Source organism: Sylvia atricapilla, chromosome 3 (genome assembly GCF_009819655.1).
Source record: "Sylvia atricapilla isolate bSylAtr1 chromosome 3, bSylAtr1.pri, whole genome shotgun sequence".
Taxonomy (NCBI): domain Eukaryota; kingdom Metazoa; phylum Chordata; class Aves; order Passeriformes; family Sylviidae; genus Sylvia; species Sylvia atricapilla.
Window position 1 is genome coordinate 81,897,334 of NC_089142.1, and position 24,802 is coordinate 81,922,135.

The following is a 24,802-nucleotide window of genomic DNA, read 5'->3' on the forward strand; positions in this document are numbered from 1 at the left end:
TGTGTTAGATTTTTTTAATTCTTGGATTTGGTTGGATAAAGAATTTTAACAATTACTGGTTGACGTAGATAAGATTATATTCTCAGAATACTGGAAAAACTGCTGCTGCTATCAAGTGATGACATTTGTGAATATTCTCATTAAGCTACAATTTTTTCTCCATTAGTTATTACATATTTTCCTTCTGTATTTTTTCAGGGTGGGTTTGCATTCCAGCAGTTAACATGGTAGTGCTTTGAGACTTGCTATAGTTCTAGCCTGATGTTTTGTCCCTTTGTTTTACTGGGTGAACTGCAGAATGTAAATGGATTATCATAGTAGATCCTTGGAGGACTTACTTCCCTGCTTTGAAATTGAAAAATATGTGCCAGGAGCTCCCCTTTTCCCTGCTCTGAGATACGTGGGGCTTTCTCAGTTCTTTGCACTAGGAGACCTGAGATGCTAAGTTATTATGTAAGATCACTATTATTATGGAACTTAGAATCACATAAGCGGGAAAGAATCTGGAAAGGAGATGTTTAGTCCAGCCCCCTGTTCAAAGAGGCTTTGAGGTCAGCCAGGTTGCTCAGGACTTTATCCGTTTGGTCTTCATGCCCTACATGGGCAGAGACTGGGCAAGCTTGCTTGACTGTCCTCAGAGTGAAAAAGCTTTTCTTCATAACCTGTCTCATCTTAAATGAGTTGTCCCTTGTCCTCCTGCAGTGTAGCACTGTGAAGAGCCTGGCTGTCATCTTGATATGCTCCCCATTGTACTTGAGGGGCTGCTGTTAGGCAACCCCAACCACAAAGCCATCCCAAAGGGATCAAATCCAGCTTCCCCAGACTCAGAGCACTGGTAAAATGCTCTAGTCTTGGCCATCTTGGTGGCCTCTGCTGAGCTACCCAGTTAGACAGTGTCTCTCTTGTATCACCTGTTAATCTATTTGCTTAAGAGGCCAGCTGAATTGCAGGTTGAATAAAATTACGTTAAGAACATTTCTTACACAGGTCTTGACTTTCTACAGCTTCCATGCCTTCATTCCATGCCACTTAAAATGTCCTGAAATTGTTTCATGCTTCATAGCAATAAAATACTTACTTTTAAGCACCACCACCCACCACGGTTTACACCATGTTTATGTCTGTTCTGCCATTACAGCCATGTGGTGTGGAACCTGCAAGAACCCCATGAAATGATGCAGATTGGTGGGGTGTCTAGATTTTTCTCTGTCAATCAACTTTCAGAGTTTCCTGTGAAAATGTTTATCCTGTTTTTTGTTCTGTAACTCCATGAAACTTGAAGCAGTCAGGATGGAGCAATGTAATCTCCCTGCTAAAATATTTCAGAAAAGCAAACAGTAGGACAGAGCAGGGCAAAAAAACTTAAAGCTTTCTGGAATGATTGCTTATATAGGAAGCTGATACTTTGGAAATATCTTTCTTTGTTTTTTTTCAGTTTTAAATTACACCTGTTTTTAAAAATGGATTAGTATTGTTGAGATTTTTTGTATTTCTAGGAATTGTTCTTTATATTTGTTTATTCTTTTTACATTACTCCTCATTCCCCAGATTACCTAAAAAAATTTAAGATGAGAATATTGTGAAAGTCCATGTTGTTTACAGTACTACTAAAAAAGGGAAAATGATTTAGGAAAGTTTTTTTTCATTGACATCTGTTGGTAGATATGTGTGATTTGTGATAGTTAGTCACATAGAATACATAGAATTATTTTACTTACTTTATCAAAAATAAATGCTTGCGTCTCATTTTTCAAACAGCTCAATATGTCCAAATCTGTATTGATTGTGGAACCTAGATTCATCTTTTTCTTCCCCAAAATACAGTTAATCAAAATATGTTGCATAGTTGCTTCTGACAGCTCCAAGCTTTACAGAAATAAACTTCAGTCTTTTTGTCTAAATAGGTGAGAGATGGCAGCAATATGTGTCATCAGCATTTCTTCAGAATTCTCTTGGTTTCATTAAGTTATCTCCTAGACCTCCCTTAAATGGCTGTGCAGTCATGAAGGTATTTAAAGAACAGAGAAGCATCTAAAGAATTGGCAACCTTGAAAAATGTCATCTAGTCTTTGTAGGAAGATGCAAGTCTCTATCCATTCAGACTTCAGTCACAGCAGGCCACTGCTTGCACATGTATCATATTGTAGCAGCCCAGAAAGTACAAAATGCATTCTCTGGATGCTAGAATGTTTCCAGCAGCAATATTCGGGTTGTTTCATGGCTGTTGCTGCTCATTAATTGATAAATGGAGTATGTGCATTGGTTAACCCTGAAATTCTGATAGTATTGCTTTTCTGCAGGTGTGTGACAGGTGTGTAAGTAATGATCTACAATTTGTCAAATACATGAGTTGTTCTGTCTTTTGAAGAGTTTTAATGTTTGAATTCTTAATTATGTGTTAGTAACAGTCTTTTCAAGGGGTTTTATATATCACAAGTCTGACATTTAGTCTTTGGGCTGGACCACAGTTACGTGCATCTCTTCTTTCTTGTGAGAAAAAGAGCTTTGCAGTTGTATAGCTGTGGAACTTAAGACAGGGTCATGCACATATCAACTGTAGAATGACATTGGCATGCAAAAATAGACTTTTATTGAAGATGATGTTTTGCTTTTATTTCTAATAGTACTGTCCCCAAATATTTTGTTTTTCTCTTCTGATATTACCACTGGATAGAGACAAAGAACATTAGGAGTGCTATTGCTTGAGTCCTAGTGATATCCATATTACCTTTCACAGAAAAGAATAGGCAATATTCACATTTGGTTTTGCAGTAATTTTAGTAATAGAAGAAGAAGAACAGAATTTGCCTAAACATGAGTTCAATACTAGAAAAGGTAAGACTGAAAGAAGTATTTCTGATACAAGTAAAGAAATTTGACATGGTAAATTAATGTGCTGTCAGAGAAAATGAAGCAATTTACAGGCAGCAATTTGCTGCTGTAGTTCCAATTAGATATGGAAGTGTGGAATTCATATTTTCCTTCTGGTGCTTATGTGATAGTACCAGAATTTAGTTCCATTTAAAAGAACATGTAAAATTCTTTAATCAGTGAATCTGTGGTACACAAAGAAGAAAGTCTCTGTAGAATAGTGATATTTTCAAAGGAAGGTGTCAGTAGATGGTAGCTAGTTTCTATCTTCAAAAATTGCTACAACTAAACAAAACAAAATTATATCATGAAAGCAAAAAATTAAGTTTCAACACTATTTCTATAAAAAGAAAATAAATATTTTGTAAATACTGTTAAGCAACTTCTAATCCAGAGACTCTATTATTATTATTATCTATATTATTTGTGTATAAATTAAAATTTGGGGAGTACTGCCTGAATTTTAATATGTCAGGAAAGCAGGCATTTCTCCTGCAAGCAAAATACAAATTCAGTGCATTTGAGAAAATTTTCTAAGGTCTAAATGTACTCATACTGTAGCAAGGTCATCCTGTACAGTTAGAAGAGCATAAGGAGTTGAATGACAGGGTGCTTAACTATTGTTTTTTCCTTTGTCTGCTTCTCAGAAGCTGGCAACATTATGGTTTGTGGCCATCTAGTGGTGAATCCATTTTGAAGACACTAACCTTGTTCAGAATTGTAATAAACAAGCCCTCTAGAGTTGCCGTGCAAAACTGAATTACAGCACACTTCTGGAGAAAAAATAATCCTGTACACCTTTTCCTTTTCGATCTAATTAAAAATAATTCTATACACCTTTTCTGCACTAGTAGTGTTTGTTACAGGAGGATAACATTGTGAAGATGACAAAATTTTTGATGTTACTTTCTGGCAGCCAGTTTTAATGTGTGTGGGAGGTTCATTTTATTCTGTAATTTTTTAATATCTAAGTTATAGTAGTAAAGTAGTGAATTTATTTCTTAGGCAGAAATTTGCAAGTTTTATAAATTACATGTTTCCAAGATACAGATATTTTCTAAAATGTCTCTGTTTATACATCAATTCTGAACGCAATTGATATTCCCTGTTTTCTGTGACTCATGAGAAATTTGACAAACAATATAGTGATGCTCCTGCTACAGTTATTATTACTAAATTGCCTTGGTAATAATGTTTTTCTAATATTTTTTTTTCCGAGCAATGTTTTTAAAATGTCATGGGAAAATTGTTCTGGCATAAGCAGAAGAGATTAATATAAGCATCATTAGGAAACAGAGTAGTAAAAGAACTATGCCAAGTCACATCTTGGATGAGATGAGTCTACATGATTTGTGAGACCTGGTGGACTTTCAACATGTGCCAAGTCTCTAACTGTGGAAAAACTGAAATTTTGTTTGTATTAGAGAAATAGTTTGATAAGCATATGAATAGCAAATGCAAGAATTTGTATTTCTTATTCTCATTAGATAATAGCAAAAATCTGAAAATTGGGTGATTCTAGTTAATGGTTTTTTTCCCTTAATTGGTAAAATGCATTTTGAAATGATTTTGCTTTTATTTTCTGTTCCTTTCATCAGTGCCATTTTTTCATATCTGACCATTCCAACTAGCAGTTTTTTAAATTTTCACAATGTTGACGTAGACTTCCCCCTTTTTTTTTTTTTTTTTAATTCCTGTAGATTTTCCTTCTATTTAATTTGTAGATTGCACTAAGGTGACAGATCAGCATAATACACTAAAACCTATACTCGCTATCCAGCATGCTACCATCCATCCATTAACATTGAACATTGTATCAGGATGGTATTGGGTTAATGAATGTAATGGTTTGTTTCATTTTCAGGTATTTGGAGTGGATGACAGCCAGGATTATAATAGGCCTGTTATCAACGAGAACCAGAAAGATTTAGTAAAAGATTGGGCTATAAATTCTGCTACAGTAGTGCTGGAAGAAAAAAGACCACTGAGTACAACTGGATTTCTTGACACAGAGGTAGAATTTAATTTTTGACGGTCTTCTTTTTTCTTCCACTAAAAAGAGAGCACTAAGAACTGACCAGTAAGTGTTAAACAGGAATCAAAACCTTACCTGGAAAATATTAACTCAGATCTATAAGTATTTTATTTCTCCTAGGCCTTTATTGCATTATCAAAGCTTCTTTGTCAGAGACAGGCATAATTCACTGTGGAGGTGTTTTAATACTTGGCTACTTTTCTATGTGCACTGACACCAGTGTATTGGAAATGTAGCAGAAGTTTCCTTACAACAACATAACATTGCATAGTATATAATGTAAGTTCATCATGTGAGTTCTTCAGCAGAACTGAGGAAAAGCTGTTTATGTTTTATAGCCCAAAGCAAGTAACAATATCAAATATCAGAAATAAGATGTGTGCACTTGCATGATATAAAGTCATCTAGGAAAATAATGATGGATAATATTTCTCAGATTTTTCTCTTAAGCCAGAGGACTTCAGGTTTTTACATTTGTGGTTTAAGTTCTCCAGTGAGATGTCACTCATGACAAGTCACTTACATTAGTTTAGTTGATTCAGATGCAGTATAACCTTATCAGTTGGTGAAAGATTAAACAGAGGGAAATGTCTGGCTTTATATATGACTTAGAATATACACACAAGCTAGATATTGATCATATTTCATATTGAAATCTTGGGAGGTATTCTGATACCATCGTGATGGATAAACTAGCTTGAAATGTGTCTGGAACAGAACAGGATCACAATGGAGCAGAATCGACTGGTAACAGTAAGGAAGAACTTAACATGTCTGCTTCCCTTGGCAAACTGTTTCTGAAGTATCTGTAATTAAGCAAACTTGATTTTTTGGGAAGATATCAAGAACTTAAACTATTATTTAGTGCAAATACATGCAAATACATGGATTTTAGTATCTACAAATCTGTTTTTCCTAGAGGTGTGTTTTCTTGTTGTGTTTTAGCTCCTGTGAAGCCTTGAGACACTATGTATGTCACTATGTCTAGATTAGTACCTTTGACTAGTTTTTCAAAGGCTAAACCTTCAAGTGCAGTATTGCCACACAGCATAGGCTTATCCTGTGGAAGGTTTTTCACTTTGCTTCTTTGCACAAATCTGTAACCATGTTCTTTCTCTCTTTTTTTAATGCCTTTTGCAGCACTCAGCATTTTTGTGCCTTGTCAGTTTTCAAGAATATTGATATTTTTCCACTTTTATAATTCCATAAGCAGAACTGATTTATTGATAACAATGATTTATTTTATTAACATAATTGGGCTTTTCAGATGTCAACTTTGCAAATCAAAGGCTTTGTTTCTAGAAGACTGAGACTACTTCTGCAACCATACGGCGGGTTTAAGAAACCTCCTGGCAACAACATACTAAAACTCACTTTGATTTAGGTGGAAATTACAAGAATTATGCTGTTTTATTACTGTGACTGCTTTGCTGCATTAAAAGGTCTTTATATAGTGGGAGAAAATAGGTTATTAGCATAATTTAAAATATTACAAGGCATGATGGGGGAAAAGATGAAAATTATTCAGTAAGTCAGAGCAAAACTGAGGTAAGTAACGTGGATAGAGCAAGGATTAATGTAAGAAGAGTTGAGGAAAGATGAAGGTGGAAGAAAGTTTGCTAGAGAAAGTTAAAAGTAGAAGTTGATTGATAGATATGTAGAAGTAAAAGAGAAGCTAGTTCAGAAAATTAGAAGTGTCTTTTATAGGGAGATGATGGGAAAAGAATCATGAGGATAAACACTGAGAGAAGATTATTCCATTTAGAAGTCTCATTACCAAAACTTGCACTCAGGTTTTTTTGTCAGTAGGAAAGGGAGAGGCAAATGTCTTTGATTTGTAAAATATGTGGGTCATGTTTTCATATACAAACTTTCCTGCTTGTGGGTTTTGGAAGACTTACTGCATTACTGAGCTGCAGATCATAAGTTTATAAACCCTACTGAAGATCTTGGCTGAATAGTCAGGTAACTTCAGGGTAGCTCACTGTTCCAGTTTTACATCCACTCAGATTGCAGGTGGGCCTTTTTTCAGCTGTCCATCACAGTTACTCCTGTACATGATTAGCAGAATGAGGTGAATTCAAATCATGATTGGCATAGAAAAAGCAAAGAATAAAAATCTAAGATATTTCTGTTCAAGAAGACGGAAAAGATGGCCTGGGAAATAATAAAGATTTTATAAAAAGATTGTATAATAAAGATTTTATAAAAATTTTATAGAAATTTTACAGAATTGCAAGCATAATTAGGGTTGGAAGACAATTCTGGAGACCATGCAGTCCAACCCTACTGCCAAGGCAGGAAAGGGTCATGTAGAATCACTTTAGGGGTTGAAAGCTTAATCTGGACTTAAATATCTGAGCTTTACAGGGCTTTTGAAGTATCATTAATAAAATGCTTGGAAATGCTTCTCTTGTTAAAGAAGTTCTCAGCCTTTTCTTTGATACAACAATATTTAAATATTTTTTAATAGTGTGTGTCATAAGTAAAATAAAATGCAGAATGAGTGTCTTGGGCTGAATACAGTGGTTCTTGCCCTTTTCAATGATTACATATAGGTAATGAAAATATTAAATCCATCTATTTAAAATATTTAAATGTTTTTATTTTCTATATTATAAGCTGCCACTTGCCAACCAAGGTAAATGTGATTAAGGAACAAAAACAAAATAAATAGAGAACAAAGAGAATATTGTTATTATTTATTCTTACCCTATGAGTTTCATTAATAAAAATACTGCAGACATTTGGACTATAGTCTATCCATCTTCCATTTAATTTTCAGTGGTCATTTGTCTGTGCTAAACACTATTCTTAAATAATGGTTTATCAGCATTGTGTTCGATATGCTTCGGGTTTCGTTGATTTGGGGTTTGTTTGGAGGTATAGTTTTTTGGGGGGTTTTTTGTAAGACTAAAGCTCTATTAGAAACCTGGTTCTTCATCTGCAGGGTCATCAATGCCATTGATTACATTGTTTCTTTTGCTGTTTTGAGTGCCTACTTTATGCCTTTCCCTCTGAAGATCAGATAAATAATACTACTGACATTCTGAATATTGAATCACTTCATTCATGTAAATATTTGCTATATTGCTTCTTAAAAGAGGAGTATTCAGAGGCTGTATTTCCTTTTGTTTGTCTTCTCAAGTTACTCTAATTTCCTGTCCTGTAGAACAATCCATTTAGTTTGAAGTCTGATACTTACTTTTTCTTTGAATTTAGATGCTATACTGACATGTAGGCTGATGTATCACCAATATCACAGGGTTGTGAATAGGCAAATAGGACCCTTGAACACCCAGGAAATGTATTATCAGCAGAAAAGAGCAGTGTTATTGCCGCTGTGCAGCTTCCCCTGTCATGACAGCACTAGAACTGTTACTATTCTTGGTCAAGAAGGGTGGATACAAGTCTAGAGAAGGTAATAAGTCTACTGAGATTGTTACAGGAATGGAGATTTATCTTAAAAGAACAGATCAGTGCTGTTCAATTAGCCTGGCAGAGTAATAGCTGAGGTGGATGCTATTGCTGGGTTTTCATGTGTAAAGGGAGTAACCATAATAGAAGAGATAAAGAACTGTTTAAGATAGGTGTCAGTGTTGTTCCAGCAATCACTTGAAGACATTGGCTGTAAATAAATCATGTATGGAAATCTGTAAAATGATCAGCAGCACCCCAGAGACATACAGTTGTGAAGCAGATAGAATGAGGAGGGAAGAACTGCTTTCAAGACAGCAATTTATGAAAAGATGAAATAATAAGTTTCTTGTAACTTAAACTGAATGGCGTTATGAGTCTGAAAACATATTCAATTTTTGTATTAATTTTATTTACCTTGTTTATATGGGTTCTGGTGTTTAATAAAAGTTCACTGCACTAGAAACTGTTGTCTATTTGGTATTGATTCAGCAGCTGTATAGATTTTGTTTGTTATTTGCTATTCCACAGCTGAAGACTCTAAAATTTATTGAGGTAAACTATTTTTTCAACTTTCTCCAGGAAAATAGTGTCTGACATACCTATTCAGAAAATACCTGAAAAGATGGCATGCTTTTTATCAAACAATTATAATGTTTCTTCTGCCTTTTTTTTTTTTCTTTCTTTCTTAGGAAGGTTCTACTAACCTTGGAAGTAAACGTTGGGTATCGCAGTGGGCCAGTTTGGCTGCTAATCACACACGTCATGACCAAGATGACATGAGACTGGAGTCCTCTGTGCCTGCTCCATTAGAAAATGGTATTAAAAACTGTTCTTATTGTCATAGTTTATGCTGAAAAACCTGTGAAAGGGAGAAAAGAATGGTTGCATACTGTACTTAATCAGCTTTTTTACTCCTTATACCTCATCTTCACATTAAATTCTTCTGTTTCATAGAGCAGAAGCAGTGTAAAAACAAGCTTAGCAGTAGTGGTGTCTGCATGGCAGTTGAGTGCCAGTATTATACTGAATGTTACTGAAACTGGAGAGTTTATAAACTGTTTAATATTTAGTAGACAACCTTTCACTTAAATACAGTTTGGGTTGGTCTGCAAAGTAAGTTTCTTCCCTACATCTTTCTTAGTCTAAATGGACTTCAGTGTAATGATTATTAAGCAATCCAACCTGAGACACTTCAGCTGAAGCATAGAATTTTCCTTATCTTGGAAATACAGAAGTCCTTTTGTATTTCTTGAAAAACTCTTTAGTCATGAACAACCTTATCTCCCTTTCTTGTGAGTGCCAGATGTTCAGGGTATGTCTCTCCATAGTGCAGTTTTTTCACATTTCTGATTTTGAAAAGATTTATTCTTTAACATCTGCACTCCTAACTATAAATGAGTTACTTGCCTTACTTCTCTTCTGCTTTTTTCTTCATGCCTATTTCACTTTAGCGGTTGTGATCATAATTGGGAGAAGTTTTACAAAGATGTTTTGCTTTTGATGTTGCATAATACATATATCTATAGCAGTGCATGAAAAAATTCTTACCAGTGACTGCTGCTTCTGTTGTAGCTTTTTCTCCTCTCATAAGCATTGAACTTTGCCTAAGATGCTAAAAATCAAAAGAGATGGAAAAGGGAAAAATTAAATTATCTGATACACATAGAATAATGGAAATAAAGAGCAAATTTTGCACCATTTGAAAGGATTTAGTGCATATGTTTTAAGGACACTTAAAATTGTTGTTATTGAGACTGATCATTTGGGTGGGTATTTGAGAGCTTTGGTGGTCTTTCGAGTTCTGAAGTTTTTTAAATGGTCACTTTCAGGTGAGGCACTACCTAGGATTTTCTTTGGTGAGGTAAAGGCTTTTTTTACCATTGTAAGAACTAAGGAAGGAGATAAAATGAAGTAACAACTGTGTAGTGCATACACGTGCTGCAAGAGTTCTAAAATAAGTAAAGGGGAGATAAAGCATTCAAAGCACCTTTAGCGTACCAAATGTGTAATGAAAATAAAATTTAATAGGTCCATGTAAAAGCCAACACATGCCTTGTTGACTTAGCTGCCTGTATCATCTTTAGAAATCTTAGTGTTTAAAATTCACATAACACATATATAGCCAAATATGATGCTGAACAACTCCATACTTTTTTTTTTACTAAAGGTTGTTTGAAATTCACCAAGAAGCAAGCTACATGCTTTTATATATGTATAAAATACCTGTTCTGGTAGGCATATCTGAGAGAAGTCAATCTTCACAGATGGCAATCATACTGATTTTCATTAAACCTTCAATTTGTTTCATAATTTTCAAGAAAAAATAATCCTAGAATTAGAAAACTTTGCTGAGATTTCAGAGGTACTTACGGTTTCTCAAATCAGTGTCTTAACACAGATTATAGAAAAAAATGCTGAGAGTCCTTTTGCATTCTTCATCAAAGGTTTGACACTGCAAAGAGAAAAGATAGATTGAAAAGCATGGATAGAAAGTAGCAGGTATACATACAGCATGAATGTTGATATTCAATTAATTGCTTAGAGGATTCTTGCAGAGAGAGAAACCCTATATTTCAGTTCTTACTCCTGGAGCACCCAATGTTGGTGACAAGCTGTGATCGGAAGGTCCCAACAGAGTATGCAGAGCAGTTGTTTATAGATCTCTCCTGGCAAAAAGGGAATTGACAGATGTGTATATTGCAATAGCAGACAAATGAACTGCATAAAGAACTTTTTCTATCTGAATATTCAAAGTTAGAGCAATCCAGACAGCAATTTCTATCATCTTTGACTAATAAAGGTTTGTTTTTGACAGCACTGTGTTAAATGGGCAATAAGGGCACAGTCACCATCACTGTGGAGAAAAAAAAAAAGTTTGGTTTCTAAAACAGTTATTCTTTGCCACAGTCCATGGGATGGCCATGCTTTTCTGCCGAAGGCATATTCATTCTGTGTACACTAAGAATTCAGTGAAGGTGCTTTAGCACTAGTACTGCATTCTTTAGATGCTTTGTATATATTTTCTATATGTTTTTATGTTACAGTGTCTTGTTTGAGATAAAAACATTCTTTTTGCTTTCTCTGCCATAGTAAGTTCTATGTTCATGAGTGGGGATTTTCAGTATTGCTGAGAAGTGTCTCCCAGCGCTGCAGATTCTTGCCCTGAGTGTGGCGAGGCCTTGCAGGGAGAGGCTGTAGTCTGTCCATGAGACAGACCTCGAGCTGTGGAACAGGCAAGTAGGAAGGGAGAAGGAGGATCTTACTGTTTTTGGTAGTTTAGAAATCTGGTCCTAAAGGTGTTTAGAAATCTGGTCCTAAAGGTGTAAGACTTGCTTTCCACTTCCGGTTGTAATGGTGTTCTGATTGATATAATAGTGATTTCTTACCTATTTTAACCTGCTGTGAGATCACAAAAACTTTGTATATGTGATTCAGCTGTTAAAAACAGTTTGTTAAATGTTTTTCTACTTGTCTAAATATAATAGGTCTTGCCACAGAACAGCTGGATGAACTGATGATTTTCAGTTCTGTTTGATGTTGTATTAGTCTTATGTAGTCTTAAACATTAAATCTATTTGCCTTGCTGTTGAACGTCTTCTCAAATATTTTTTTCACTTATTTTTAGACACAGACATCAGTGAGTCTGGCATTTCTGTTAGAAGTGCTGGTTCAGCTGCTTCTATGACCAGCCAAGGTGAGCGAAAGAGGAGGACACTTCCACAGCTTCCCATAGAGGAGAAGGTGAATGAAAATTCAAAACCAAAAACTGTATCTCATCAGAGGTCAGAAATAGGTGAAAAGCAAGACACCGAACTTCAGGAGAAAGAAACTCCAGCTCGTGCCTCTGATGCTAAGTCAAGCAGAACAATGAATGGCCTTTCACCCAAAGCTACTGGAGACAAAGTTTTTTCTTTTCCCAGCTCTTCTAGTAAAGAGAGAGTTGAAACTGGCAGAGAAACTTCTGTGGTGAAACAAGCTTTAGCAAAAATTCAACAACAAGAAAGAAAGGAGCAAGGTCACTGGACATCCTCAAAATTAGCCTCTACAAAATCAGCTGCAAACCAGGTTGAGAAAGGTAGGGAGGAAATTGTTATGTCACCCAAAACTATGGATAATCAAGACAATGCTCCTGGACATGCTACAGATAGAGCAGAAATTAAGTTGGCGCAGATTGAGGGAAAAAGAAGAAGAAATGAGGAAATCATTAGAGGACAAAGTCCTAAAGTACTTGGAGGAGAAAAAAAGGAATCTTCAAAACCATTAGTGAGGCAAGGTAGCTTTACTATAGATAAGCCTAGCACAAATATACCTATAGAACTTATTCCTCACATTAATAAGCAGAGTGGTTCTGCTGCCCCTTTAATATCTGCAAACAGGTTGCGTGACAGAAGTGATTCAATGGACACTGATTCCAGTATAGATACAACACTCATTTTAAAAGACACAGAAGCTGTAATGGCTTTCCTTGAAGCTAAATTGCGTGAAGAAAATAAAACTGATGAAGGTCCTGACACTCCTAGTTATAACAGAGATAATTCCATATCACCAGAATCAGATGTCGATACAGCCAGCACAATCAGTCTTGTTACTGGTGACACTGAAAGAAAATCCACACAGAAGCGGAAGAGCTTTACAAACTTATATAAAGATAGATGTTCCACTGGTTCCCCTTCAAAGGATGTTTTAAAATCTTCTACAAGTGCCAGAGAAAAGATGGAAAAGAAAACTAAGAGTCGATCTTCAGATGGTGGGTCTAGAGCTGATGCTCGCAAAACTGTGCAATCCAGTGGAAGAATGAGACAACCTTCAGTAGATTTGACAGATGATGACCAAACGTCCAGCGTACCTCATTCTGCCATTTCTGACATCTTGTCATCTGACCAGGAAACCTACTCTGGCAAATCACATGGAAGGGTTCCTTTTGCCTCAGCAGATGAGCTTGTACATTCCAAGATGGAAGGAAAGTCCGCTAAATCAAAATCCTCTCCTGTTGGACTTGGGCAGTCTAGTAAATCTACCACTCTTCCAAGACCTCGTCCCACAAGGACTTCTCTCTTGCGCAGAGCACGCCTTGGGGAAGTCTCCGATAGCGAGCTTGCGGATGCCGATAAGGCTTCAGTAGCGTCCGAAGTGTCCACCACAAGTTCTACATCAAAACCTCCATCAGGGAGGAGAAATATTTCCAGAATAGACTTACTCGCTCAGCCTCGCAGGAATCGACTGGGCTCTTTATCAGCACGTAGCGATTCTGAAGCAACAATAACCAGAAGCACTGCCTCATCGCGAACCCCAGAGGCAATTATCAGAAGCGGTTCAAGGCTGCTCACAGGAGGAGACAGCACTAAAGTTTCTGCTAGAACTCGAGCCAATAGCATTTCTCGACTTTCAGATTCCAAATCCAAATCTTTGGCTTCAGCTCATAATTCTCCCTCAGGTATGTGAGGTTATTTGAAATACTTTTGTGCAATACTAAATGTTTTTAACGTGATTTTTTAAAGAAATTATTCAAGAAAGATCTCTTACAAAACTGTTGAGTTTTAGTTGATGCAGTCTTTTTTTTGGAGTAAGAGGCTTCCATGGCAGGTCTTGTGGGGATTTCTCATTTAAAACTATAAAGACAAGAAACTGTAATCCTTTAACTCTTTGGATGTGTTTCCATCTTGAAACCAGTAAAACAGAGCTGAATCAGGACAGTCAAAGACATCAGCAATCATTTGTTTTAGTGCAAAAACAGACTCAAGATCTCTTCGCTCAAACCATGGTAGTTGAAGTTCAGAAGGTCAGCAAAACTATTTAGTACATAGAAAACATAGTATTTATTTACAAGGTAGGCTTGTAAATAGGCAAACAGAGATTTTTTTGTTAAGAATAATAACCTTGAAGTAATTAATTCAGAAGCTATGCACTATCTGCCTAAATATCGTAAAGTAATTTGTTTTAAAGGGTTTGCCTTATCTTGGATTATTTCCTACATTTTTGATGTCCTTCTGTTACTTGTATATCATAAGTGGGCCATGACAGGATTCTCAGCATTGTGTATTCCCCAGGTAGTTACTTTTGGCCGTGTCATTTATTAGCTTAATAGAAATTTCTGCTGAGATACAAAGGAGGTGTTTGCTGAACTGCAGAGTTGACTCTGGTACTGTGACGGGTAGAAAGGTAGCCAAAGGTACCCAAGTCTACAAAGGTACCCAATACAGGTGACACTTCAAATAAAAATTTGGTCTTTTCCTTGTAAGAGATAATTGGAAAAGCAGCATGTTTTCAATATTGATCAAAATTTTGAATTGACAATGCTGCGTGAAAGGTGGCAATGGTAGGGTAGGGAAGTGTCAAGTTAAGACTTCCTTATGTTTATTTTAATAGTGAATACTAGTTCACATTATGATAATGCTGATTTTTGAGAAGTTAAAGCCCAGATGTTGTTTGCCACTTCACTGCTTTTGCTTTTCACAAAACACTACATGAATTTTGAGTTTTGTGTCCGTGTGAAGTACCACAGGCTTCCTAGACTTTTCCCAGGTTGCTGCATTGTTTTGCTGCTTCTGTTAAGGGAAGCAAGTGTTATCTTTCTCTTCTCACTCTATTAGTACTGTCACATTGTAGTCTTTGCTAAATGTTCATTTCCCGTCACACAGTCAAGCTTGTCTAAAACAGTTTTCAAGAGATAAAAGATGCCATCTTCTAATGGGTACCCCAACATAATAATCTAGGTAATTTTAAAAGACCATTGTTAGAAAAATCTACAGTAGTAATAGTTTCTGTCTCATAAAACTTTATCAGTTAATATATATCAGTGGAGAAATCTTTACATGTCAGTGTAAAGGCCAGAATCTGAAAATTAAAGAGGCAGCCAGATACTTTCAAAACAAAATCATCGCTAAATACCAATTAAGTCTTGTTACTATATAAGTAAGAAGGATTTAGAGTTCAAAATTTTTCTGTATCAGTAACATTACTATGTTATTTTTTTATTGATTTATTTAGAATATACTTTAGGAAAATCTGAATTGCATTGAAAATGGTATAGTCTTCTAGTGTCTATAGTAGTGTATGTATAAAAGCCTCTCCAACTACATATAGGCCACTTTTAGTTCCTCAATTCAGTTTTGTTTCTAGAAAAGTCAACAATTCAATTAATTTTAACACTTTTGGAAAGTACTAATGAAGTGCTTGACCGAAGTGCCTCAACTGTTTGAATATGTTTTACTTCGGCACATTTAATTAAGGTTTCACAGGAATGGATTTTCTTCTCTCCCTGGACATAGAAAGACTGGAAAATGAATTATTATTACCAGTATTGGGTTTGGGGTTTTGTTTCATTTACCAGAGGACTAGCTGCTCTCAAAATGTTAAATATGTTCATTCAATGGGTTATCTCATCAGAGGTCAGTTAACACTACCACATTGTAGATCAGTAAATATTGGCAGCGTCTTAAATCCAGCCTACAAAGAGAAAGTTACTTCTGTGCTTTCCAAATCAATGTTCAGACATTTATACCTGCAAAAAGAGAGCGAGAATAAGATGTACTTTCTGGATTTTTTTTTATTGTCTTGTACTTCATGTGGACTAATTGCATCATGATAGGGTTAAAATTGTCAAAGCTAGCAGCAAATCTGTAATTTCAAGAATCATATCTAATCCTTGATGGAATGAAGGATTGCTTACTTCTGTATGAAGGGGCAAGCAGATAAATGGAACATATTGGGTGAGAACTGTCAGGATTCAAGTCATTACCAGTCTTTCTGTGGTAGGAAGCTTGATAACTGACAACACTGTGAAGACACGTGAAGCAGAATTAGTAACTTTATAGCACAAGCAGTGAAAGGTCTCATCAAGGCACTTCATCATCAAACAGTAGAGTCTGATGAATAATAACAGAGGAGACAAAAGACCTATTTTCACAGCAACGGAGGAAAATTGAAGGTGATGTTACAGAAGGCCTCCTGCAAAAAGTGCTAAGCTGCAACTGTAACATTGAGTCAGAACAGAGAGACCTTGAGCAGCCAGTTGTGTCTGGCTTGCTTGACCTAGCTGTCATCACAAATAGCTGGCAGGTAGTTTGATCAAAGATGTTGAGGTAACTGTGGGGAAAAAGAAACTGATAATGGAGAATTGATAATGGAGAAAAAACAGCACTTACTAAGTACATTTTAGTAGTAGGAGCTTGGAAATGGATGCACCTTGAGAAGTCAATGCATCAATGAGAGTAGAATTTTTTTAAGGAATATATTCAATAACAGTTATTCTCAGATCATTGAAGTGACAGTATGTTGTCCAAATCACCAAACTTGCTGGCATAATGATTTTCAAGACATTATCCTTCTCACAGAGCAGTCACTAAATTAGGTTTGAATGCTGATTATTTTAGTTAGGGTTTAGGAGGATTTTCTAGGTAGTGGTACTGATATTCACAGTCTTTGGTGTCTGAGATAACTGCACAACAGCTTTCAGAAATGTACATAAACTACAATGACATTTTGGGCCTGCATAATTTAAAGATAATATTAAAAGCATATATACGTAGATGTATAGCTACCTAACTGGGAAACATGCTTGGATATGCTTGTCATGAATTACACAACTTTTGACATTTTTACTGCTAGGCCTACAGTAACTTTGTCCTCATATTAAAGAGAAACACACTGATAATATATAACACCCCAACATTTCAAGGCCTTAAAATTTAATGGTCTTAAAAATAGGGCTTTTATGATACTAAGTAATGTTACAGATGATTGTTATTGATGTCATTTCAGTTAGTATCTCTGAAATGTTTAAGCCTCTGCAAAATTCAGTTTTTTTGATTGAAAGTATAATCTTTTCCTAAAAAAAGTGTGGGTGGAAAAGAGGACGTAAGACTAATTTCATCAATATATTTTATTTAAGCAAATGCTTCTAATCTGAATGTTTTAAATCGAATTAACATGATAAAACACTATTTTGTACACAGAGAAATCCAAGCTTCTCCCAGACCCAGACCCTGATGTTGAAACTTACAGTGGTAGAGTACTAGAAATCAAATCTGTTTCTGATATTTCACTTCTCATTCAATTTTTAGTTTTTAAATATATTATTACATATGCTCATTGTACAGTGCTGAGTTGCTGAACTATCTCACTTGAGAGATTTTAAGATAAATTTTATGATTATTTTGAAGAATATAATTTGAACTGGGACAAAGATTTTAAATAAAAATGGATGAAAAAATGTGGGCCCAACTCATAAATCACTTTGGACTTTGGTCACACTTTGCTTGCATGCTGTTGGTGGGAAAATGTACTTTTTCTGCTCATATTTTACTTCCCTAAGATCAAACAACTTTGAAACCTCCAAAAAGAGATCAAAAATTATTAAGGAGACAATATAATGCAATATTTTAAAGTCAGAATTTTTTTTAAAGTAGAACTGGACATAATTTGAAATCCACATTTAAACCTGAAAAAATTACAGAAGCATATTTTTATTTTCAGCAATTGAAACGTCATTTTTTATATGAGGGAAGGAATGTAAGCTTATACATCAATATCATATTCTACATGCCATAATCTTTGCATTACGCAAAAAATACTTCCATTATTCCTTACTTAAATTCATATTGGTGTACACTTCATTTGTAATGTTGGCTTTTTTAATGTATCAGGAGGAAATAATTTTTAGTTCTTACATTTTTTAATACTAAAAAACAATTTACATGATTCAATTCTATTATTTTTCAATCACCAATAGATGGTCACACACTTATTTCATTTTCTGCAGTACTTACAGAGCCTCATGAATGTCAATGAATTTGGGGTATTAATCCTCTGCAACATTTTAGCAGGTTCTGGCTATGGAGATTTCTTTACACTTGGTGTTATCTCTTCTGCTGGAAATGTTGAGGACAGCACATCTGAAATCCATTTTCTAGACTTCAGTAATTCATTAAGGAACAAGAGCCTCCTACTTAGCTTTAGTTCTCTTGTAGATCAGGCTGTCCTCAGCAATATGGCTGTATGATGCTTTATGTACTGCATGTCAGAATATATACTTCTTTCTCTGAGCCTGCTTTTCTTATGGATGTACTGCAGGTTTTCATAACACAATATTAATTTTGCGTATTCTTTTTCTGTACTAAACACATAATCATAGAATCATTGAGGTTGGAAAAGACCTATGCATCAAAGAGGAGTTTTATGTTTCCTTACATAAGCATGCATTCCAGGCTTGGTGACAGCTCCATCCTTCCTTCATATCTTTTTTTTTTTTTTTTTTTTTTTTTTTTTTTTTTTTTTTTTTTGTGTGTGTGCAACATAAACCTTGAATGAAATTTGGGGGGAAAATCTGCAGAAAAAGTGCAATCTGACTATATACTTTAATGTTAATGAATTGGGCCCTTGTTTTGTAGTACAGTTTGTTTGAGCTCATATGCAATCACTGGCTTTTACATTTTACTTCACTCATCACTATACAAAGAGCATTAGTTTTATGTTTTTATTAATCAATATTTTTTATTTAACACAAATTCTGTAGCTTTCTTTTAAAGATGTAGTAAATAAAACTTTTGTGAGGTACTTGGGGATGGATAATGAATAGCTGTGTATTTTTGTGATGTTACTGAAATAATGCTGCTTTTTCTTATTGAAGATACCATAATAATTCTTTTTTAATAATTAAACTAATTTAGTAAGTGCAAGATGGAGGCGCTTTCCTACAGATTATGCTTCCACCTCAGAAGATGAATTCGGATCAAACCGTAATTCCCCTAAACATACCCGTCTACGTACCTCTCCAGCCCTGAAAACCACGCGACTGCAGAGCGCTGGGACAGCAGCTCAAAGCAGCAACACATTCAAGCACAGGATAAAGGAGCAGGAAGACTACATTCGTGACTGGACTGCCCACCGGGAAGAGATAGCAAGGTGGGTTTGAAAGGAGTTTTTACCCAACCACTTGTACAGGTGCACACAGAGAACAAGGAGAGTTGATGGATTTTCTGTGTCACTACTTACTGCTTTCCTTCAACCACTGAATGGGTAACTTAAAATTCTTCTTATGAGAGACTGGCAGGCAGAACATTCACATTACCAGCACATGTTTTTTTAGTGGAAAATGGTTGTAACTTCTGATTTATGATAGCCAAATCCCTGAAGATGAACTTTCAGTTGTATTATTGGGACTTGCTGGGGTACTTTGTGTATTTCCTGAAGCTGTAGTGTATGTGATTTTGTACTGCCGTTACATATTGAGATAAAATTTCAGATCAGTACCACGTGACAAAGAGAAAAAATAAGCTTTGGAATGTGAGAGACCATGTTCTCATTTTAATTTTTGATTTATCAAGACATTGTTTCATATTAGGTACTTTCTGATTTAAGTCATGCGTATTCACCAGAAAGTAATTTTTTTTTGTTCCAAGTCTGTGAGATCAGTATGTCATATACCTCTGTTGTTGCTGGTACCACTCTGCTTCAAGTGAACCAAGGAAAAGTTAGTTGCACATCCTGGTTACCAGTTATTCCCATATCATGCAACACACAGGCAGTGAAAACTTCAGAGAGCTTGCACAGGCATATAACTGTTATTTAATACTTAGATGTCAGTGTCAGGTTCCAAAGATTTTCACAGAACTTAATTGGGAAGCCTAAACAAGAAATACGTTTTCATTTAGGATTGATTTTAGTAGTGTGGATAATTTTCTTAATACTGTGGAAGTCTTTTGCTTAGTGTGATTTTTTTTGTTTCCTGATCTAGGTAATATTTTTCAACATTTTTTTTCTAGTGTAATTGTGCAAAGGGAAGATGTAGAGGCTTGAGAGGCACACAGAAGATGCCTCAGGGAGTCTCATAGTATTTGGATAAATAATGAAAGAAACATTTTCAAAATCATCTTCCTAGAACATCTTTTTTTTTTTTCATAAGTCTGAAGTTAGAGATAGTTATAGAAATGAGTGTGTATATGGGAAAAATAATTGATAGCCACAGCATATTAGTTCCTCCTGGTTAAATAGTACTGCTGAACCTCTACTTCAGTGAAACTTTTTGATATGTTTGGCTAATCTAGGAGTTTGACACTAAGAGTAATTAATAATTCAGTCTAAACTCACTTGATACTTAGGTTTGCAGGTTTTTCTCTTCGCATGGGATTCTTACCCTTTCCTACATTGATGTTTTCGCTTTAAAATTTGGTTTAAAGGCTGTGTACTTGTCCTACCCCTCCAGCTTTATTTTCAGTGGAAGTGCTGGGAGGCTCAAATCAGTACTGCAAAATTTTTAGGTTTATGTAGAGATTTCACACAGCCTGCATTAAATGAGCTTATTTAAGGTCAAGAAAAGTAGTGTTTAGCATCTGAGATATTTCAGGTTACTCTCATGTGTTGTCACTGCTTCCAGTACCAGTTTTAGCCTCTGCTGAGAGCACTTGCTGTAGGTCACTAGTTCATGGTTTCTGTGTCTCCATATCTTTGTAGTGACTCACATTTTTGCTCCCTAACTTTAATAGGCTTTTTGACTTCTGTCCTCTATAGGATACCTTTTGTCTCTGCTCTTATTTCCTTGCTAACCACAGGCTCTATTATTGCCTGCCTGGGTTTTTGCCTGTTTCCAGTCCAACCTCTGTGTTCAGGGTCCCTTCAATTCTCTTTAGAGTTTTTAAAAAAAAAAAAAAAATAGATGGTTATATGCTCTCATTAAAATCAGTTGATTTTTTTGTTGTTGTTGTTGAATAACTGATTAAGGTGTAAGGATAAGCCTTTAAGAAAATACATATATAGCAGAAAGTAGAGTTGAAACTGTATGGCAAACTTTTTGTTGGATCTGTGTTACTGATTTTTCATGACTGATCCAGTTTGCACTTTTCACAGACCTCACAATTTACAGATGTTAATAAAATTGAAAATTTGAAAGCCTTGTTTAGAGAAACTTCCTTGAATAACTAAACTTGATTTAAGGCCACTTTGACATGAGGGAATTTACACCCTTGGAATAACAGGAACTTCACAATATTTTATTTTAGGATGTTAAAGTATAGGTATGAAATCCACTGGCATGGTATAGGGAGTGTAACAGTAGACTAAGCATAAAAATGTTTTTAGTAATTCAGTAGTTTAGCACTATTACAGATATCTTAGACGTATCCTATTTCCTTGTGGTTTCTTTCTAACAATGGGCGTTCTTTCATACAGATAAATAAGAACTAGACTTCCAGGCTTTTGAAAAAGGTGGTCATGCTCTCTCCCACCCAAGCCCTGTGTTCTCACCTTTTCCTATGTGTTGGAAACTGAGTCTGTTCCCTATGTAGCTGTGTAGCTGCCTGAGTCTGCTCACCGAGTGAATCTAAAGCAGTATTTCCTGGAGTGGCCTGAGGGATTTAGAGAATTTGAGGTTTATTATTTTTGCCTCTGTGAATTGATTTGCCTTGTATGATTGCTAGGTCTGATGCAGGAAGCAGCAGAGATCTGCAAGGCAGCCTACAGTTGTAGTAAAGCAAATAGTGTGCACCTAAAGCACACTATTGTCCCTGTCTCTTGTCCCTGATTACACAGAACATACTCCTTACACTTAAGCAAAAATTCTTCCTTTTGAAAGTCAATGTAGAATTACTTGGAAACTTCATAAGTCAGGCTCAGCTCTCAGCTGGTTCCTGATATTCTTCTTCACAGTGCTTCTTGTTTAGTGCTCCATATTGTTTCTGTACAGAAATACAATTGAATACTGGACTGTAGCTTACTGTTGCATAGAAAATGACTCCAGATTTTGTTCACATGACTGATATTTGACTGTGGTAATTATCTACCAAGTTGCTTGCCATTGGTGCTAGAATTGTTTATTCTGCTACTTCTGCGATTCATTTGAATTAATTTTTATATAGAGATCTGACACTTTATGCAATTTTGGTTTTGTGGTAAGAACTCAGATGAAGTGGTTGTGTCATGTTGAGGCATTGCTAATTTCTGTGAAGAGTTAAGTCTTCGTTAATTCATGCCACTTTTGATTATGATGTTTAATGACATTTCTCTTCTGGAAAATTTGCTGATAATTGAAATCTCCTGTTTTTTTCTTCACAATTACTCATTAAATACCAGAATTTGTTCCAGAAAATCAAATGTGAATAGTAGCAACTTCTCTGTTTAAAGAAAAAGTTAGATGATTGTATGAAACAAAGAATGTAGCTGTTTTAGTATCTCTGTTACTAAGAATATTGGACTTTTAATGGCATATGTCAATTGCCACATATTTGTCTACAGCCTTCTTCCAATTATATGTGTATCTAAGCTGTACTTCACTGGGGCTTGCTGATGGTTAGCCACAGAACCCAGTGTTGGAATTTGGCTGGATATTTCTCGAGTTATGTTTGCCTTTCTAGTTGAAATGCTGTTCACTTAGCCCTGTTCACTTAGCCCTGTTCACTTAGCCTTAAGCTATCTCTAGGCCATTGGTGTCCATTGGTTTTGACTTGAAGACAAAGTGAAAATTAAAAGCAGAAGGAGGATCACCTTGAACAATCAGTCTCTGTGAAGCCCAGGGTGTGTCACTGTCACCTGGCTGTGAACCTCCTTCCACTCGAGGGGCGGGTGCTGCGTGTCTCAGAGTCCTCAGTGGCACTGTTGGCTTCTGTGCCTTCAGTTCTCTCAGGCAGAAGTGTGAAAGGGGATCACTTGGCAGTCTGCTCTTCTCAGCTTCTGTGATCCAAGCTGGAGATTCAAGGTGCCATAATTAGTAAGGGCTTTTAGCTTTTGCTTTGTGGGTTTTTTTTTGTCTTGTTCCCTCTTTCTTTTGGAGCGTCCTAGGGAGGACAAGCAGAGCAAGCCAGAGCAAAGCTGTTTTTTTGATGTGGTGAATCAGAAGAAAAGGAATCTTTGGCTGAGAATTCAGCTGTATTTTTGTAATGCTATCATATCCAGGTTTTTAAAGGTATATTCTATTTTTGCCACTGAAAAACTTGTCTTGAATATGTTTGAGGATTTAGGGTATTCATCTGGAATTTCAGACCTATAAACAGCTTGATCTGAGCAAGTTGCACAATTGCTAGAAGATCAGTAGTCCTGAAAACATTTTTTTCAAGTAGGCAAACTAAGGTACAAATTAAATGTTTTCTGGACATTTCAGATTTAGTGCCATGTTACACAGCTCATTTGTGCAGTATTTTCAGCATATTTCCTGTGCATCCTCTGTGTTGGAGATACTGCATATTGCACGCATCTGTCTGAGTCCTAGGAAGAAAACAAGGATACTCTGTCCTTTGAGATCACCTTCCACCTTCTTCCTCTAGAAAGGCATGCTATTAAAAGCTTCAGTCAAAATTTGCTTTTGCAGCTCTACAAATAATCTTTCTGTTTAGAAAGGCATGCATGTTTTCATAGCATGGTTATCAGGAGCTAGAACTTACAACCTCAAAGGCTGCAGACTGGGCTCTACTGGCTGAAAAGTATTTGTAGGGGAGAATGTAACACTCTCTTTATTACTAGGATCAGTCAAGATCTGGCTCTCATCGCACGGGAAATCAACGATGTAGCAGGAGAGATAGATTCAGTGACTTCATCAGGCACTGCCCCCAGTACCACAGTAAGCACTGCTGCCACCACCCCTGGCTCTGCCATAGACACTAGAGAAGAGGTAGGAGATCTTCATGGAGAAATGCATAAGGTTCTTCCTTTTCTTTATTTCTTTTGCTTTTAGCATTTTGCATAGCCTTTTTAGTTACTTCCACTCAACCTGTATGCATGATCTCTACATTATTTTTTTGATTTGAAGTTCCTTTACATTTCAACAAACAACCCAGAAGTTATTTTGTGAGCACAGCTTGTCAAAAGGATGCATACTATCTGTCTGTCTCTTTTTTTCCACGAAACATAGGACAAGATAGTCATTTGTTTCTTGCTTGTCTGTAGCCTTAGATACTGGTGGATGGTATCTAAGTGCTTTTAAAGATACTAGTGTGTGTGCACAACTATATGTAAATGGATACGTTTAATTCTTTGCTTAGCTATTAAAAACAAAAAAGTCCCTCTTTTCACAGGTGACGTAAAACTTTCATCTTCTGAATACTGAAATACTTAGGTACCATCAGTTAACTTTAGATTTTCTTTCTTAATAACATTGTCAAAAACTGCCTTGAAGTAAGTTTGCTTTATGCTTCTAATATGCTTCTAATAATTCTTATTTTCTTTGCCTATCTCTGGTGTGCTATTCTATGAATATATTGACTAACGTGTTCTAGTAACCATCACAGGTCTAATGCTGGTAAACGTGTTAATCTGAATTTAAATCATCACTTTCTACCATGTTACAATTCACCATAATAATGTGTTGTAAATGTTTAATGCTTTTTTTTCTTCATAGTACTCCTTTCAAAATGTGTTTTATTCATTTCTTTGTGTATAAATTTTGGTTAATACACTTAGTTTAATAATGTCTCTTTCTGTGGAAAAAAAGATATGAACAGCAATAAGAAATCTCTGAGCTGGGTACTCAGAAAAATTATAAGTGCACTCACA

General features: G+C 35.7%; 1 protein-coding gene across 7 annotated transcripts in view; it reads left to right on the plus strand.

The window, feature by feature from the left end:
• CEP170 (centrosomal protein 170) overlaps window positions 1–24,802 on the plus strand; it is a 93,972-nt gene that overhangs the window by 57,413 nt on the left and 11,757 nt on the right. For 2 of the 7 annotated variants that reach the window (XM_066315972.1, XM_066315977.1), the window contains exons 10-14: window positions 4,736–4,885; window positions 9,016–9,142; window positions 11,952–13,760; window positions 18,994–19,228; window positions 23,774–23,951. In XM_066315972.1, coding sequence (XP_066172069.1) covers window positions 4,736–4,885; window positions 9,016–9,142; window positions 11,952–13,760; window positions 18,994–19,228; window positions 23,774–23,951 — 2,499 coding nt within the window. The remainder of the gene's footprint in view (window positions 1–4,735; window positions 4,886–9,015; window positions 9,143–11,951; window positions 13,761–18,993; window positions 19,229–23,773; window positions 23,952–24,802) is intronic. The other 5 variants (XM_066315973.1, XM_066315978.1, XM_066315974.1 and 2 more) reach the window with 4 other exon arrangements.